The sequence below is a fragment of the Halictus rubicundus genome, chromosome 9 (genome assembly GCF_050948215.1).
Source record: "Halictus rubicundus isolate RS-2024b chromosome 9, iyHalRubi1_principal, whole genome shotgun sequence".
Taxonomy (NCBI): domain Eukaryota; kingdom Metazoa; phylum Arthropoda; class Insecta; order Hymenoptera; family Halictidae; genus Halictus; species Halictus rubicundus.
The window spans coordinates 12,246,015-12,264,573 of NC_135157.1; the positions used below are offsets into that span (position 1 = coordinate 12,246,015).

Genomic DNA, 18,559 nt, shown 5'->3' on the forward strand with positions numbered 1-18,559 from the left:
TCGGTTTCGCGTGTTCCCGCCGCTCCCGTTGCCTGATTAAGGTACACCCTGCTATTCCGCGTTCGCGAACAAACGCCGGCAACCGATTAATGACGGTAGCGGCCGGATAATGCTCGGTGATCCATTGTTTAGGTGTTCCTGGTTCTGCGTCGGGGCAATAAGAACAATGCTAATTACGCGATACACGGGAGCGATAGGTCGACGGCTCTAATGGGCACGGTGATTATGGCTGGAGCAGAATCAAATGGCCGCTGGAAACCATTTCCTCGATGAAGAATCGCGTGAGACGCTCTTGCCGCAGTCCTCTTCGTAAGAGAAACCTACTCCATACTGCGCATCGATAGCAGCTATTTTGTCTTAACAATCGATGAACATTCCATCAGAGAAACGAACTGGATACTTGACCCTCTACAACTCTAATTTTTCCACGTTTCAAAAAGGATCTAAAAAGATACATAGCGCCAAAAGACTGAAATTGTGACGAAGAAATGGTTCAATTAGAAAGACGTAATAAAAAGTTGGAAAAATATAAATAGGTAACTGCAAGGTTACGTACAGAGTTATACAGGCTCAATTTATTAATGTCAAATTCTTCGTTGAAAAATATGAGAATGGATTTCTGGTTCGTCTAAACGAGCTAAAGAATAATGGCAAAGCTATAGTTACAAAACAATTGTAAAATTTACTGTTTTTTCAAATCGTGTAACTGAGAAAAATAGCAAGGCCACGGTCGTCGTGTACCTATTAACTCCTAACAGGTTCGATCGAGCTTGCTCTCCGGAATATTAAAACCAGAAAATTGTAGAAAATAATTAATCGGCGTGTCAAGATATTCGAGTATTTTTAACGTTGTCGTCACATAGGAACTGTGGCGATGATTGAACGCCTCTACGTATCGATGTTCTCGTGTTTAAGGGCACGAACGTGTACACCTGCGCGCGACGACTGTTATCATTTTCTTCGCGTTGACCATTAATATATCCCACGTCCAGTGAATAATTACCGCGAGAGACGGTTGACTTGTTCGATCGAACAGTTTTTTGCCAGGCCGATGGAAAAACTGTGGCGAATCTAGACCGCCGATCCCGATCCGATAATTCCCCGTGGACAGTCCATTCCCTGAGAAACATGACTATTAAACGTCCACCTGTGACGTTTCCTGTTTGCGAGCCCCGTCGAACGTTCCGTTGCGTAATCCTCGCTAATAAATGCATAATGACGTGTCCATTCACCGGATCGACCGGCGAACGAGAGAAAAACGAACACATCGGGAACCTGTATCACCTCGCGGTGAACAAGAATGGTTGCGGAGCACTCATAACAGCGGTACCGTAACCTGTAATTTTGTCACGCGGGCAGCGTCCTTGTCGGTATGTAACCATTATCCGAATTCTTTCGAGAGGAGCACACGAATCGTCGACGAACGCGAGGCGTTTCCTCGTGGAAAAAGACGGATGCGTTGCGAGGTCTCTGAGTATGGCACTGCTATCTCTGTTATCGCTGCTATATCGGTCTGCTATCGAGGACACCTGGTTACTTTCTAATCTACGGTCCACTGTTCGCTTCGCACTGGAGTCATCGAAGCCTCTCGCTCGCGTAAAATTATTCCTGAGTCCTGGCATCTTCAGTCTTCCTCCTTCGAGCCACGGTCTTCATACCGAATCCTCTAGTCACAACGTCGAGCATAAAACACTTCGAGAGGTTCTCCCGAGACTTTGTCCTCCGGTTCTACGCTAACCGGAAGGTCCGGTCAGGGTTCAAGGTCCCCTAGATATAGTCCGAAGGCACCGAACTCTCGTTTATCGCTGCAAGTCGATACTGCGGCGTCTCCAGACCCTGCTGGTTCCCGTGCAGGTTCGTGCCGGTGTTGGTGGACGCTCCGGCCGGCATTTGTTGGTTCGCAGAGTTCGAGCTGAGATCGCTATAGTACGCGCTGCTGGGCGCGCTGCTCAGCGTCGGCCCGTCCGGTTCCGCGTCGCTTCCGGTGTACGCGGTGTTTTGGTAGGACGGGTGCTCGCCGTTCCTGCTGCCGATCCTCAGCTCCTGATGATGGAGGTGATGGTTGTGGTGGTGGTGGTGATGGTGATGATGCTGCAGCTGACCAGGCGGCACCGGCGTCGACGGCCCGTTCTCGTACATCTCGTAATCCGGTTCTTGTAACCTGAAATGATCGGATTACGAAGTTAGCCGGCGCCGATCGGTCCGTTCTCGCGCGTTCACCATGTCGTCCGTTTACGCTTTCGACTAGCAGGATCGGGAAGCTCTCCGCTCCAGATGGCTAAGCGACCCTGACATTGTCCCCTGTAATTTTCTTTTCTAGGGTTCGAGATTATCTGATGCGCGAGCACCGGATCAACCTAGCGATTTTCGATATTGGGATACGTGTTGCGCAGCGTTGGCAAGATTTCGTTCGAGTTGCATACTTTCTGTCACCTGCTGCATAGGCGAGGACGCTGCGGCTGTTGGGAAACACGACCTACACTCCCGTCCAAAAGTCCTGGGATATTTGAATCAGTGAATTCTGAGCAAGATAGGGCTCTTCAGGTGTCCAGCAAAAACATACTTTTTCAACTAGCAGCACATTACCTACCGGCGATTGTTTCGCGATTTTTTAATATAGCAATTTCAATCGTGAACCAAGAGGGCACCCCCAGTAGCGTCACCTAATAATTTCGTGTTGTGTAAAATAAGATGTTTCAACTTCCTTTTGGTACAGTACAATTACTGAAAATCCTACCAAAATAGGAGATTCGTGGAGAGAATAATGTATTTAGTATACGAAATTAAGTTAACATAAAGTTTTTCAACCCAATTGTGAGCGTACCATAAGCGAGAAATGAAATTCCAGCTCCTTAATTTGGAACTTGTGTGTTCAACAACACAATCTTGTGATTCTTGCTGCACATTGGTCCAACTACTTGGGACTAAAGTAGAAGAAAAAGTGAACAGGTAAAGTGAAGAAGATGAAGGTAAAATTGTTTATTTTTACGATAAGAGTGACAATAATAAACGGTCCAGAATGGTCAGTTGGCTTGAAATATCGCGAGGCTGAGGATACGTGACTCGCGTTACGGTGTCCCGACGCTTATGAACGGGAGTGTAAGTGGAATCAGGTTTCTAGTACCTGGCCGACCGACAGGTTTGCGCGTTTCTGAATAAACGCACCGATCGCGCAGATATTAGACGACTGGGATTGTCCGTTTCTCTTAATTATGCCCGATCGGGTCGCCGGAATGCGCGTCGACATCGCGATTACTGGTGCTCCCGTAACGGTGCATTCGAACAAATCTCGTTTCCCGTAATGCGGTGCTTTCACGCGTTATGGGAACGTCGATCTAGAGTGGCTGCGCACCTGGTTATCCTTCGCCGCGCGAAACCAAGTTAGAGAGTTTTTTGTTAGAGCTGGTTCCGATATGAATATTACACGAAGCTCTCCGGTTATCATTTGTCGAACGATTGGGCCATCTCCGCGCGGACCTTAGCGTTACTAATTGGAAGCATTTAACCGCGGAATTATCTGCGGCGAAAAGAATAAATTGCATTTCCATTACATCCCCCCCCCCCCTGCAAAAATTGTACCCCGACGATAAGGTTCTTTTTTTCGAGCCGAGCGTCGCGCGTCGCCGGGTAAAACTTTGGAATCACTTAGCAGGAAGATCGTACGGTGTAATAAAATTCCTTTTAATTCCGACTTGTCTCAACTCTCCGCGCCATTTTTATCTTTCGCCGTTCTCGCGACTGAAACGATATATTCGTGGTTACTCGGGAGTATCGTTAAAATCATAATCGGCGACGGCAGGAGTTACGTTGTGCGTAGGAAACGAAGAAGCAAGGGAACAGGTACAAACGGAACAATGTTCCCGAGCAAGACGTACAGATACAATCTGAAACGCGAGTCGGAAGAACCCTGGCTGGAAGAACTACGGCGCGAGATTACATATCGATTTTAGCTCGCATTTTCTGGCCAGGCTGAAAAGGAACTCCACGATCCACTGTAATAGACTATTCAGCCGGCATGTTATCGACGCACAATCAACGGAATCGTTTTAATAGAGAAGGGAACGGAGAGCAAAATAGAGGCGTTCGAACACGCCGGTCGATCGATCCGGAATTATTGAAGCGCGGAGCTCGGAGGATTCAACGAATACGTGTTCGAGAGAAGCTGCCACGACGGCGGCGTGTAACAAACGCGTCCCGCTTCGGGGAGAGAGAGAGAGAGAGATAGTGGTCGCAGCGTATCGGAAAACTTAATTGCGAAGACTAATTTACCTTTTACTGTGCCGCGTGCGTAGCGTGTCCCTCTGCAACGATCCGTCCTCGTTGCCTCCGCCATAATGACGATGTAACCTCGCGGCGTCCAGCTCGTGGTACTCGTCGTCCTGTCCGCCGGAAGTTGTACCGTACGTCGAGCTTCCTCTCATTTGTAGCTGGAGATCGCTCGCGTAGCTCGCGGCCTGAGAGTCCAGTTCTGCGTAGAGGGCCTCGTCCGTTTGCATGTGGGTGTAGTGGTTCTCCACGGGGAGATTCATCGCCCGTCTGTGCTGCGGAAGCGACAGAGGCGTCGTGACGACTCCTGGCGTACCGCCGCCTCGTCGTGATCCCAGCCACGACCACACATTGTGCCCTTGAATCAAACGGAAATCGCACGGTTCAGATCGCTCACGCCGCTTCGCAGCCCCCCCCCCCTCCCCCGACAATGCCGGAAAGTCCAATTTTCAAAGTATCAACAAAAAAGTAGTTTGTGACGATATCCAGAATTGATTCCGAATACATGAATCTATTGTGTGAAAACCGAAGCGTAACCTCGAAGAGAAATCGATACATTTCCTGGAACGCGTGCCATTTGCTGAAGGTTTACTCGATTAATTAGGTTTTTACAAGTTGTGTTTAGTGTTACGAGGCCTTTCAAACCGTACAATTTTTTTTTTTTGAGATATTTATCATTTGTCCCAGTTTTTCACGTTAACTGTTCCTCAACTTTCATTGATAAAATTGTATTTCTTTTTTCGTCAATCACATTGGGAACGGGCGATTAGGTGTTGAACGGGCAAACTTACCAGGACTAGGCGCGACGTCATGGTAAGGCGGTAGCTTGTCCAATTCTAGAGGTGGCCGATCGGGTATGACGGCCACTCCGCCACCAGCTCCGGCTCCTCCCGCCGCGCCGCCGGCATCCTGGCCGTTCGTGTCCTCGACGCCAACGCCGCAGCAACCCGCTGGAACAGAAACAAAAAGGGTTCAGCACTCCCACGTGAGTCTCAGCCCCGGAAAATCCGTTGGCGAGATCGTACGCGAAAGTCGTGCTCGAGAGCCCGCAAATCGGGGACGAAGCTCGCGAAGTGCCAGGTGATCTCGCACGGAGAATCCTGTTACGCTACTCGCTCACGCGTAGTCCTGCGCAGGGTCGTTCCTACGTACAGGGTGTCGGGGAGGGTCAAAAAATGCCCCGAAATGTTCATTGCATCGACCTTATTACTTAAAACGGTTCAAATGCATTTTTTTTAGACCTGTTTATGGAATCTACAAAATGTTTTTCCATTTCTCGAATCCTGGCATTCTCCCAGCACGACATTCTAGCAAGAAAACTAGACGATTCCCCTAAAAAACGATCCAAAGCGATCGATCGTCCTACCGAACCCGCGTCTGAAAAACCGCGGTAAGATTTCACAGAGGCCAGGCCGGGACCGCTTTTCGGAAACACCGTGTATATGGCGCACGGGTAGGTATTCGAATCAGCGCATTATGACATAAGCCCCGGTGGCAGGGTGTGGAGGGACGAAGAGAGAAATGAAAAAGGAAGAGGAAGAAAAAAAGCGGGCCGGATTCTGTATGGCGGTATTGTGGACCCGTCATCGTGGCCGTCATGGCTCTCATAGAAACGTGGCGGAGAATTGTAGGGATGGCGAAACCGAAAGAGAGAGAGAGAGAGAGAGAGAGAGAGTGAGGGAGCTAGAGATCAGGGGCGTAATAGCAGGAAGGGATGGAGGACGTGGAAGAAGTAATCTGGTCGAAGAAGGGGTGTGGGGACACGAAGACGGAGGACGGAGGGAGAGAAAATAAAAAGAATTCGGAATTCATAGATCAGAGAGGCCGCCCGGCCTCTCGGTAAGTAGGCATGAGAATGCCGCGGTGAAAAAACGAGATTATGGGAATCCCATGGGCTGCGCGGCGCGTCTCTCTTTCGCATGGTCGCGCGGCTCATAACCCGCGCACGTACGACTCTCGCAACCGTCCTCCCTCGTTCTCCGCTCACGGGTTCCCGCCGCGCTGGTTTTCGTCGTGTCCAGGCCGAGGAGAGAGCCCAGCGACGACGACGCGGCTTGGCGGCTGTCACTTGCCAGGAGATAGAGAGACTGGTTCTCGTTTTATCGCCGGTGCCCTTACACCGTGCAGGAGGCACGCAGCCCGCTCCGCACCGCTCCGCACCGCTCCGTTCCTTTCCGTTCCGTTCCTTTCCGTCCAGACCCCTGCGACCGTCCCGGCGTGGCTCGGTCTAGACGCTATTTTCTTCTCCGCCTTCCGAGAAGCTCGCGAGGATAATCGCTGATGCGCTCTAACGTCTCGGAATGAAAAGCAAGGATGACGTGCACGAGGAGAAATTTAATTCTGCCGGCTTAGTGGCCCGTCGTTTCCCTCCCCTCCAACCTTCCCGCTACTCGCCCCGCCTGCCCCGGTGTATTTATAACAAGACGTTACACCGCAATTTACATAATTAGGATCTATGCCAGACGTCCGCGCGTAATGGACGCGAGCGGGCCCGGCCCCGGATGCTTTTCACGCGCGCTTAGTAATTCCCGCTCCGAAGGTCGTCCGGAAAGTAATACCCCCCGTTTTTATATAATTGCTAGGCTAACTAGCCCTTTTTCGGTCTCGCGCATTTCCAATTTTTGCGCACGCTTTTGCGGCGTTTTCCAGTAATCGCTGGGCGAATGCGGAATTTTTAGACGGAAACCCTTGCAACTTGTTGCAGGTAATTGGACCTTTTAGAATACATTCTGCTGATCATCTTGTGGTCGACTACCATGAATAACATGTGTTAACATGCCACGTGTTAACATGTCAGCCACATATGACTGACAGTGATTTTTTACTAGGTTTAGACATTCATTTTTACCGTGACATATCCGGATAAACCGAATTTTATTGAGATCTTTAGAATTCGAAAGGGTTGAAGCAGCATCCCCTGTAATACACTGAAAATCTCTAGTCTCGCTTTCATTAATTAAATTACTCTGACTTTGTAAGAATCTCTGGGAATATGTGTCTCGTGTAAAATCGTCCTGGAACTGCGGAAACGTTAACTTAGGGCAGAGGAAAAAATTGAAGGGACACAGCTACCCGTTAATGGTTCAACTTCTATGACAGAAGATTCAAAGATGACTTCGAACCAGGAGAATCGCCGAGGCTTCCGGTAGTTGAAAAATCAACCAATAAAATTCGCTACTTATTTATGTACCAATCCTACGTTCTTCCCAGAACCTTTTAAATGCACCGCGTGTGTCTGTGTGCTTACTATGCATAAACAGGTATCGTTCGCTGCACGTCTCTCCGGTCTTAACGAACCAGAATCATTATCGGAGCTCGCAGGTATTTTCCCGGCAGAGAAAAGGCGATGCGCGAGTGGACACCGGAGGAAATTTGTCCCTCGTTATGCTAACTATAATATAATTGCTGGCTACGACGATTCGAGTGCCTCGATCGCGGGTTTCCGATCTTTCGCGGATTTCAATCGACGGGCTACGCCTTTCCACGGTTCGCGCGACCCTAATCAACCTTCTATTCAGACCGTGACTGGGCCGGTGGTACTCGATCATGGCGGACGGTCGCGCGACTTCATTTGCGCGCGACCGCCTAGAAGACCGAGCGCAATCGATTACGTCCACGAGCGTGGTGTAATCGCGTTATTTATCGTCGGGCGCGGGGTCCCCCGGCATTCGAGCCAGTCGGGCCTGGCTCGGGCCGCCGCGCCGCGCCGCGCGCCGAGGCGCACGCACACGCCTCGCAACCAGCGATTTAGCATTCCGCGGCAAACGTTACCGCTCCTTTATTGCTATCGTAAATAAGACGGTGTCGATTTATCGGCACGCCGATTCGCAACCTCCCCTGGACCAGCCCTTGACCCTAATTGCCCGGTAAACTGTTGCCGCGCTGCCCTTCGTCCTTTTCTCTCCACGGCCGGTGCACGCTTTGCTGCTGTTCTCCGGGAATTGCTGAACTTTTCGTACTCGTGTTTTACTTCAGAATTCGTTACAAAATTATACAGTAAATTCTCATTACGAGTCAGTGCCAACCTCACAATTTGGAGTCAGTGGACCTACCCACACCACCGCGGTGAGGGGCCGAAGGTCGATTGTATCGGAGAAAGACATTTTCTCAGTCTTCTTGTCACTAGCGCTTAGCAGTCATAGGCTTTTATGACTTGTAGACGGAAGTGACTCTTAGGTTTCCAGCGTGACCTGTATATTTCAAATGCGACGCTAGGCGGCAACCTCAGATTTCGTCTAAGAGTCAGTCACCAGAACAGAAAAACTGACTGGTAACGAGAATTCACTGTATAGCTCATTTTCAGTCCCACGGGTAGCTCTGTTAACCAATTATAGAAACACTAGAGTTTTATTCTCGTACCATGTAATTGTGAGTTTGTTAATGAGTGTGACGGGATCAATAAAGTAGGGGACTACTGGAGAAAAGTCAATGTCAAATCTGGGTTACTGTAAAATCGGGTCAAACTCGTGACGAAGAATTTGAATAGGGTCTACTAAGTATGCGCGTCATTAATTTCCTGTCAATTGAAATGAAATTTTTTGTTGTTGTGATTAATATATCGACATTGAGGAGTATAATATAGACTTTCTTCTTATCCCAAGAGATTCTAAGAATAAAAGGAAAAATCGATTTTCTCGAGGTTTCAGACCAGAAGACTCCGTTAAATCGAAAGATCTATGGAGAGATCCATCGTCTACGGAATTTCTATCTATCCTGGTTCGTCGAGGCTGGTAGGAGGAAACCACGCACGAAACACAGCGTGGCACGCGGTTCCACCGCGATTACGCCATCGTTCCCACCTACCGAACCAGGTGAGGTAATCGGATCCGTTCCTTTTCCAGGCTGTCGCGTCGAGTCGCCCTTCCGTGGACGCGTTAACCCGCGTGATTTACCGGATTAGATGGTTCGAATATTAATTGGACGACGGATGCGTTAGCCCGGGGAACACGGGACGCGTGAAAATCGTAGCCTGCCTGCGCAGCAGGGTGTGGGACGAGCGTTCCTCTCTCTCCTCTCTCTCTCTCTCTCTCCCTCTCTCTTTCTTTACGGTGCTCTCTACTCGAAAACACGAAGGGATTCTGTTTCCAGGCCCGGACTCATTCCCGGGCGACCCCGATTTCGTTTCTCGATGTCGTTATGTCGGAACGATTTTCGCTGAAGCGAGAAAATTATACGTTCGGCTCGGCGTTTTTTGTGGAATTCCCTGGGGATAGACTTGTTGCCGCGGAGCGCAGGATGTTCTTTCACTGGCGACTCGGACGTGCTCCGGTAATTTCGACGTTTCGAGCCCCGTCACGAGACCTCGTGGATGATGAAAGGTTTCGATTGAGTTTTCTTGAAAATCGATCTTTCGATCTTCCGATCCCCTCCGCGAAACCATCCCGTACAAAAGCTTAGTTGGAGGTGTAGAAGAATGTGAGGGTAATTTTCTGTGGTACGCGATTGTTTGACGCGGTGCGTTCGTCGGTAAAAGTATGAATGGCTGATTGAGCTGGTTAATTGTAAAGTTGTTAAGTTGCGTGTACAAACTCCCTGTAAATTGTAGATGTGGCTGTACGTTTTCAATCTTACTTTCTATACCTTGTGGAAACACTTCTGCACAACTCTTTTCATGTCCGCATTGTCAATATTAAAACTATTTTATAAGACAATTAGAAACAGAGGAATATTAACACGTTAACTGCCACTGATTTTTTACTGGATTAGGAAATTCATTTTTATTATGAGATATCCAGATAAACCGAATTTGATTGGAGCCTTTCGAATTCAAAAGTTTAAATTTCTAGTTGTGGTTTCATTAATTAAATTAATCTGATCTTGTAACAATTTCTGGGGTTGATATCTGGCACTTAACGTGTTAAGTAAGTAAGCAACATCCTTGTATTGGATCTCAACATAAATAAATCAGTGTACTTTCTGTTAAAAACTGAAACCGCAACCGAACTTATTCGCGATCCCAATAAAATTCGTGACAATCCGAAATATGCGTTAAAAATTTCTTAGTGATTGAAAAAAGTTGTTTCAAAGCACGGAGAGGACTGGCGATCGCTTGTATCTCGTAGGATCCTCCGATGGTAACGTAGGCGATCGGTTAGGAGGGTTAAAAATCGAGAATCGAGTCTCATTGATACCGTTTTCTGAACGAAATGATGTGCGCTAAGAGCCTTTTGCCACGGCGTGATCGAGACGCGTAAAAACCCTCGCGGAGAATACGCGTGCATTCAACGGACGCACAGGATCCCGTCGTTGACTCTTTCAGGGTGCAGCAGCTGATTCGGCGTATCGGTCTTGGGGAACGCGCGATAAGCCGATTAACGCATTCGATTCACCTATTCTGCCCGGCCCTCGAACCGCCATTGTGTCGATCGCACGGGAATCCAGCGGTGCACGGGTGTTCCCCTCCTCCTGTCCTTCTTTTTAATTTTGTACCGCGCAACGCAGCCTCTTTCAGCCGTCCATTAACGCCTCTCTTGTCCGCCGGTATTCGCGCGGCGCTTGTACGCTTCGTACGAACTTTCATTAATTCCTGCGATTCTTTCCTTTTCCCGTAACCTCTTCTTCTTTTTTCCTCTTCTCCTCCTCGCCGGGAACCTTCGCGAGCGCGCTATGAAATTGCTCGTCTCTCAATAAGCGACATCGCCTCTCGTTTAACGAACCCTACGCGCGCTTGTACAACGCGGCTCTACAAGCTGAATTCCAATTACACCCGTACCCAGGCTACAACTATAATTTCGTTCGCTGACAAGTTTATAGAGACGTCGGGTAAATAAACCCCGACGATGAATACGACGGGACCGTGGTTTTCGTGTAATTGATAGAAACTTAGATGGATGGAAAGGACTTCCGGACGCTGCGCTGACGCGAAGACGTGCGCGTGCGAGTCCTCCAAACAGCCTTTCACGCGGACAGCATGAGTCTCCAGTTCCTCGGGAATTGCCGATCTTTCAGGGATTCCGACGGTTCGCCATTACGGTGGATAATTCTCCGGATTTTTTCGTTTTCTTCTCCAATCTGCGGAGGATATATGCGACTTTCTATTGGGAAGGAAAGATATTATCGAAATTAATGGGGCTCCCGTTAAATTGGCTGCTGGAATCGTTAAAATAGCAGAGAGAAAGCGGCTGAGGTGCAATTTGATCGGCCAAATGACAATAATGAATATTGAAGGCTCAATTTTCAATTTAATCGACTCTTCAATGAACGCGGTGTTCGTTTCCGGTATCCACTTCCGAGGAGCGTTTATAATATATTGCGAAAAGGGTTTCTAATATGTTGTGAGAACGGGCAAAAGGAAAGATGGCAATCGCATCGGATCCTGGAGCAGAATGTGGCCGAGAGAATGGCGCCGAGGGCCGATCGGAGCCGTATCGAGACCGATCACGGGGTCTCGGTGTGAAGGGCACTTAAGAGGCAAATCGTGGATCGGTGGAGATCGACGAGTGAGTCCGGGGTGATTCAGTAAAACGAGTGTCGGATAATTAATTCGGGTGACCCTTGTATCCTTCGTCCGGCAGTAACCTGCCCTCCTCCCTGCCGATCCACGATCGAGCGTTCCCTCTCTGTTTCTCTGCCGGTCTCTGGTCTCCCAGGCGGATTCCCGCCGCCGCTCCGCGCGCCAGGCTCGTTGATCGTATCGTGCCGCGGGTGACTTTAAATCAGAAAGTTAATTAGACGCGTTTCACTGTCCTTTATGTCGGCCGTCCGTCGCGTCGCCCTGGTACCCTTTACGTGCTCCCGAGAGCGCACCGGTAGCACGGCCGCATACGCCGCCCGTGAACGGCTTTCATTATGCGAACTAATTAAACTCCAATCGACGCTGACACTCGACGCCACGGCTCTACTATGCTTCTCGTTTGCACCGATCGACGCGGCACGTCGCGAGCCTGTGTGCGGCCCTCGTGAGGCCCCCGTGAGGCCCCCGTGTGTCTCCCTCACTCTCTCTCTCCTTCTCTGGGGGCTGCCGGGAATCTTCTCACTGCTAACCGGCCGATCCGACGACATCCGGATACGTACGAGGACCTTGACAAGAGGAAATGGCAGCAACAGAGACGTGTTGCCAGTATTCGCTTCCCCTTTCGGAGTAAGATCGATTCGATTGCTGAGTTTCTGGGAAGCCAGGGGCCGTGGTTGCTGGAAGTGTGAGCTGCGCCAGGTTGCTCGGCCTAATTGGCTACACGTTGCTCGATTTTTCTGCCCCGTGGGAGCGAACGTATAGCCCTGCTTAGTCTTCGTTTCTCTCCGAGCACGAGAATTTTCAATGCGGGGCAAAATTTTATCGGATTACGATCTGAGATGCTAGAACCGCACCATTTTGGAATTTTCTACAAAGTGGATTACTCGTTGCTCGATCTTCCAATCCTGCAGACTTCTCTGATTCGTGGGAGCGGCGGATAGCCCTGCCTAGCCTGCGTTTGTTTTCAGTGTCTTTTTCTTTTCAAGCACAAGAATTTTGCAGTCAAGACAAAATTTTATGCCGATCCCGCAATCTTTTCTGCTCCGTGCGACGGATAGCCTCGCGCACCTTTGTTCCTTTTTGAGAAGGAGAATTTTGTTCAGAACAAAAGTAAAAATTATCGAGTACTAAGAAGCTGGAATGCTGCCATTTTGGAATTCTTTCTGCCGATGGTTCGGGCACACGTGGCGAGCCCTTTCGAACACAGATAAGGTTACAGGGAATACTCACAAAAGGGGGTATAATGGGAATTATTAAGGGGCGGATATCATATTTTAACGGGCTGCAAGGGAACCATAGAATAGGTGGAATCGATATCCCGCTAGGGGCTCGGTGTAATTATGAATGATTTCGAATATGATCTGTCAGCGTGTTACGACTACAATCTCGACACGCTTCGATTGGCGTGCCTATTGTACCAATTTCGTGTAATTGGACCGTAATCATTCAAACTATACGTTACCGGTGGCGCGACTCTTGTGTTTTCGAATTTAAAATTCTATCCGATTGATCAACGCCGCGCGCTTCGAATAGTATATTCTCCGGCAGGTATACAACCCGGCCTTTTTTTTTTCTCTCTCGATAGAAACGCACGTATTAAATTGGTTTTCACCAGTTTTCTCGCAGTCGATGTCTGAGCCGACAACGTAGCAATTTTATTGTACTTCGAATAGAAATGCATGAAAAAACGTAATCGTTCCGATAGATGCCTGTAATAACAGCCGTGCGTGTACACGCGAACATTAACCCTAACCTCGATAAGCAGCTTACGGGTAATCCTATTAGCTGTATTAATCAGCGCAATTCGGGACAACTCCGAAGGGAACCATAAGAACACTGGGTTTATAATAGTCTGCCAAGGTTCTCTTACCTCTGCCACCGGCGCTCTTCATCCTGTAACATAAAGACGAATGAATCTATTAGAAAAGGGAAATACCATCGTCTACTTAGTAAGAAGAAAACGCGAATGCCAAACATACTGTCAACAAATTGTTATCAAGGTTCATGGCTTTTTTGGGAAGTTCCTACATGGAACACTCATACGCTTCTCGGAAACAATTCAAGGCCAAATGACGCGTTCCAGTATTTTTCATCTACGATTATTCAGATTCTAAAGATGCACGTCACTAACATATTATTAACCCTTTGCACTCGAGCGGTGACTCTGATGCACCACTAGAAATTATTGTGGCATTATTTCAGAGAAATTACAAAAAATATTACAAAATATTTGTTACATTACAAAATTTCTATATAATAGATTACTAAACATTTAATTATTATATGTGGTAATCGGATTAGTTTCGTACGAATAAAATGAAAATATTCCAAGACGGAAGAAAAATTTAATTTTGTGGAATGAAAATAGCGCCGAGTGCAAAGGGTTGAATAAAATGATGTAAAACAGTCAGTTTTGGTGCTCCGCAAAACCAGTGTCAAGACAGAACGAGATCAAGCATTCGACGGTGTGCAAGAAGTGAACGAGTGAATGCTCACCCTGAGGAGCGTACGAGGGTTGAATTACCCGAGAGTATTATCGAAGTTTGTGTTTTATAGAACGCTATAAACGTCCAAAGTTGGCCGGCCTAGCAGCGATAAAATAAATGGCCGACTCCGCGAGCGTTTCATATGCCAAAAGCTGCTTGAAGCGCGGTGCCAAGCGGTGAATATAGTATACGAGTACAATAACCACTTTTTTGCGGGCCGTGAATTTAAAAAGGTCCAGGAGATGATCATCTTAAGTGGCTCTGTCTGTATGGTCGTCGGTATCGTCACTCGAGTGCAACCGCGGTAACCGGCCATTAAAATCGCAACGCGCGGCGGGGATATGACGTCCGAGAAAAATTCGCGTTAACCGCGCTCTGAATACGAGTCTTTGTCTCGATCGTTGGAGGAAGTGGATCGCTATAAAGATCCGAGGCGATTTCTCGTCATGCTGGAGCGAACGGTCGGCCATAGTCGCCTCGTTGTAGCGCCTTCGCGAGGAGATCTTTCCTTCGTCTTCCTCTCCCTTTCTCTTCTCTCTCTCTCTCTCTCTCTCTCTCTCTCTCTCTGCCTTTTTTTCGCGCTCATTGTTTCCTCCTCGGTTTTTTGCACTGTCACACGACCGACCGGGATGCGAATCGATCGATCTAGTTAGCAACCGGTTCGCCCTCCTTATTACGGATCGGGCCAGCCTCGATTTTGATGCATTGCGGGTAGGCGGTAATTTAAGGGAATCGATCCGGCCGACGATCGAGACTCGGCCACGGCTAAACCGCGATCGTTTCGCGGATCGGCCTGATCGCCGATCCGTATCGAGATGCATCGCCGCCCGGTTGGTTTCCTCTTTGTATGGATTTCGAGGGGCAATCTCGTGGAAACCGAGACCGCGCAGGTGTTTGTGATCTCATATTTCAATTGGAGATTCCGCGATCGAACCGATAAATCCGAGATCCGGTGATTGAATTCGACCGGGCGGAATCGATGATCTAAGCGCAGCCGCCCGCGAGCCGAGCTTCCGAGTCATCGATCGGCTGATTAATTCGTTAATGGGCAGATCGTTTTTAGAGGGAACGGTTCTGCGGACATTGATCCTCGGGGACCTATCTCGATCGATTTGATCCACGATTATTAACGGTTCCGCGTTAATCACCGGTGTCTATCTGATCGTGAATATACGTACTAGGATCACTAAAATGACGAAGAGAAGAAATCGATTTTTAGCGCTCGTAAAAGTCACAGAAATTCGGAACAACTTACTTCATGATATCAGGATAGCAAAAGAATAAGATTCGTTATAGCAATTACTTTTATAACCCTGCTAAAAATTGAATCTCCAGTTTGACACAAGAGAGAATGGCGTCGATCGTAAACGACCGACGCGGCGGTGAAAGTGTTGACGAAATCGTGCTGATTATACTGACCTCCGGCAATGAAGAAGCGTCACCATGACCACGGCGCCGATGCCCGCCGACACAAGGGACACTATCACGAGGGTGAGCACCCAGCCCAGCTCTCCAGGTGCTTCTGCAAGAAACGAACAAAAAAAAAAACAACGTTGTTAATGCACTAAACCGCAGCAGGCAGTAGGTGTTAACAAACACCCGTCGACTGATTCATACAGGTCCGGGATCGTTAAACGTCGCGACCAAAAGGGGCACGTTAATGCTAATAAAACAATAAACCGGGCGACGCCATTTATTCCGTCTCCGGTCGGTAAATATCGCGAACGATCGGAATATCTTTTAACGGCGGTGTACATAAATACTATGAACGTAATAAAGATACTATAAAACCTCGATCGAGCACGGATTCATATCCATTCCGGCGGCCGTCCGCGGCATTCCGGAACAGAAATACCTTTTCAATAACCGAGGGTCCCATAGGCGCGCACTTAATTAATAAAAAAATGAAAGATTTTACCACGGTGTCCCGCAAACGCGAACGGACTACTTCCGAACGTTACCATGGCACACCCGCTGCGACAACGGCCCCGGGAATGGTCCCGGATAAATTAGCAGACAGCCGGTCGCGTGTTAGGTTCGCGGCCGCGCGAATACGCTCGGTAATTGGGCCGCGGTCGCGTTCACCTCGTCCGGTATTCGCGCAGCGGGACGCCCGCAGCTTTATTACGCGAGCTTCGGTATTATTTCTGCAGCACACCTACCGAAACCCTCGCCGGCCCTTTTTCACCGTGGCCCAAGCCCTCGCGTGTAACGAGACACGAAATTATCGTTCGCGTGGACGTAATGGAGATACTGCGACTTCTGCGCAACGAATCCCCTTATTTTACGGCCCCGAACGGCCGAATTCCTTCTGCATTATCCTCCGACTTTATCCGTTAAAACACAATCCCAGAGCCGTTCGACAAATTACGATTTCTCTTTGTAAGAAACGAGAAGCGATATATCGTTCGAAAGCGCACGGTTCTGTCTCGGTCTCCTTTCGAGCAAGTTTATCGAATGCGTTCATAATAAAACTCACGAAGAGGGACAATAATTGGACGCTCGATATTAATCCGAAACATTAAAAAAGATCGCCGCAAATGACGGAAGAGGTTTATTTGCTCCAAAATTCCAGAGTTTAATGGGAAATCATACACGACGCGTTTCCTGTTGGCGAAAGGATGCGGCTATAAAAGAAGGTGGCAACAGCAACAGAGTAGCGAAATCACCCCGCGAAGGAAAATAATAAAACGCGCAGTGCTCTAATTAAGAAAATGCCGATATAGGCACTCGAGAATCCGGATTCTAGAAACAGATTAAAAAATAGCCTCGAGAATGATAATTCCTCTTATTTCATCGGGTAAATCCGGTCGGAATAGGAATTTCCCCGCCACACTCTCGACATGGTTTTGCTCCGAGTAAATTACACCTTCGCTCGAATTTACGGCCGCGACGCGGCGGCGGTAACGTTGCCCGCGTCGACCCGTTCCGCGGAGAACGCTCGCGCGACCAGGCCTTTAAACTAGGAATCAAGTAGAAACGTTTCATTAAGGGATTAAGATATCGCGCGGAATCGGCAGAAGCAGCTTGCTAATGAGCGTCGCGAGCGAGCCGATGCTCACGTTGGCTGCCCCGTGCATCCGACGGCCCCGCGAACTGTGAGAATCGCGGGACAAACGGACCGAGAGAACTGGTTAAATGACCATGTCCGGGTGGTTCGCGGGAAATCATTGGATCGAGCCGGAGCAGAGGCGAACGATACCGTCTCGATCACCCGGCGCCGCCATATACGTGTCACGAGGAATTCGCATAACAGATACATAAGTTCCGCTTAGCCGATGATAACACGCGTTACCAGCGTGATTAGCCAGGAAGTTATTTCGAAACGTGGCGTCCGCGATCCTCGATTTCTATCATCGTAAGCACCCTATCGTGACCACCTCGGTCATCACGCAGGTACGGCAGAAAAAAGAAGTTACAAATCTCCGCGGAACCAGTTCCGATCCTCCCCTCGTACGCGATATTGACTCGTAAGAGTCTCCATAACCCTAAAAGCGTTATTGTGCTCGGTTTGTTGTATTTGTCGCCTCGTGCAGAAACGAGCCCGTCGATGTTCCGATTGTTCGCGACAGGGAGAACACGAAAGGGTTCGCTCGAGAGTAAAAGAGGGCCGCTTGTAATCCGCTGCCGGCGCTCGACCCTGAGAATTCACCGCTAGAGCGGCTCGCTCGTGACCAAGGCCCGATCGGACAACCGGCTAGAGTCGTGCTCCATTCACGTGGCTGTTTCGGAGCTGTTCGCTAACAGCTCAGGCCCTTTGTTCGTCCCCCGACCTCCTCGTCCCTGTCCTGGATGACATTCGAACAAGTTGGATGAATTACGTAGGTAGCTCTCCGATCTCGGTCCTCGCCGGTAATCAATGATTGGGAGAGGATAAATCGTCTGGGCCACGGGGGCTATTGCCTCGAACAGATCCTATCATATTTAATAGATCGCGTTCACTCCCTACGAATTCGACGACTAATCAAATCTTTTCATCGTCCCAAAAAGGCGATGGCGTGTCCAGGAAAGGAAGCGAGCGGAGTGCTTATGGAGATCAACAGAACTAGAGGCGAGAACCCGAATATCTCGATATATGTCAACGGGTATTACCAGCGTCATGTATCGTCCAGGAGACATACCCGAGCCATGTTTGTTTCCTCGGCGTCCGGGGCCTCTCGAGCTTCGGGGCTCGAAGCGTATATCCCGCGGTAGTGGGGATAATACCGCGACGTTTATCATCCGGGCCTTGGCGACATATATAGAGGAATCGCTGTAATATGCTCGGGAATCCCAAAAATCTTCGGGATTCTCCATGTATTCAAAAATCCCGAAATATTCGGGAACTCGTTCCAATCCCGAATAAAATTCTCGA

The 18,559-nt window shown here is 48.9% G+C and overlaps 1 protein-coding gene across 1 annotated transcript in view; it reads right to left on the bottom strand.

The window, feature by feature from the left end:
• Positions 1–940: 940 nt before the first annotated feature.
• The window catches only part of LOC143356932 (uncharacterized), a 108,507-nt gene continuing 90,888 nt past the window's right edge, over positions 941–18,559 (bottom strand). The window contains exons 3-7 of the mRNA XM_076792999.1: positions 15,625–15,727; positions 13,590–13,612; positions 5,058–5,216; positions 4,270–4,624; positions 941–2,161 (exon numbers count right to left, since the gene is read on the bottom strand). Of these exons, the coding sequence (XP_076649114.1) occupies positions 1,768–2,161; positions 4,270–4,624; positions 5,058–5,216; positions 13,590–13,612; positions 15,625–15,727 (1,034 nt within the window). The 3' untranslated portion in view covers positions 941–1,767. The remainder of the gene's footprint in view (positions 2,162–4,269; positions 4,625–5,057; positions 5,217–13,589; positions 13,613–15,624; positions 15,728–18,559) is intronic.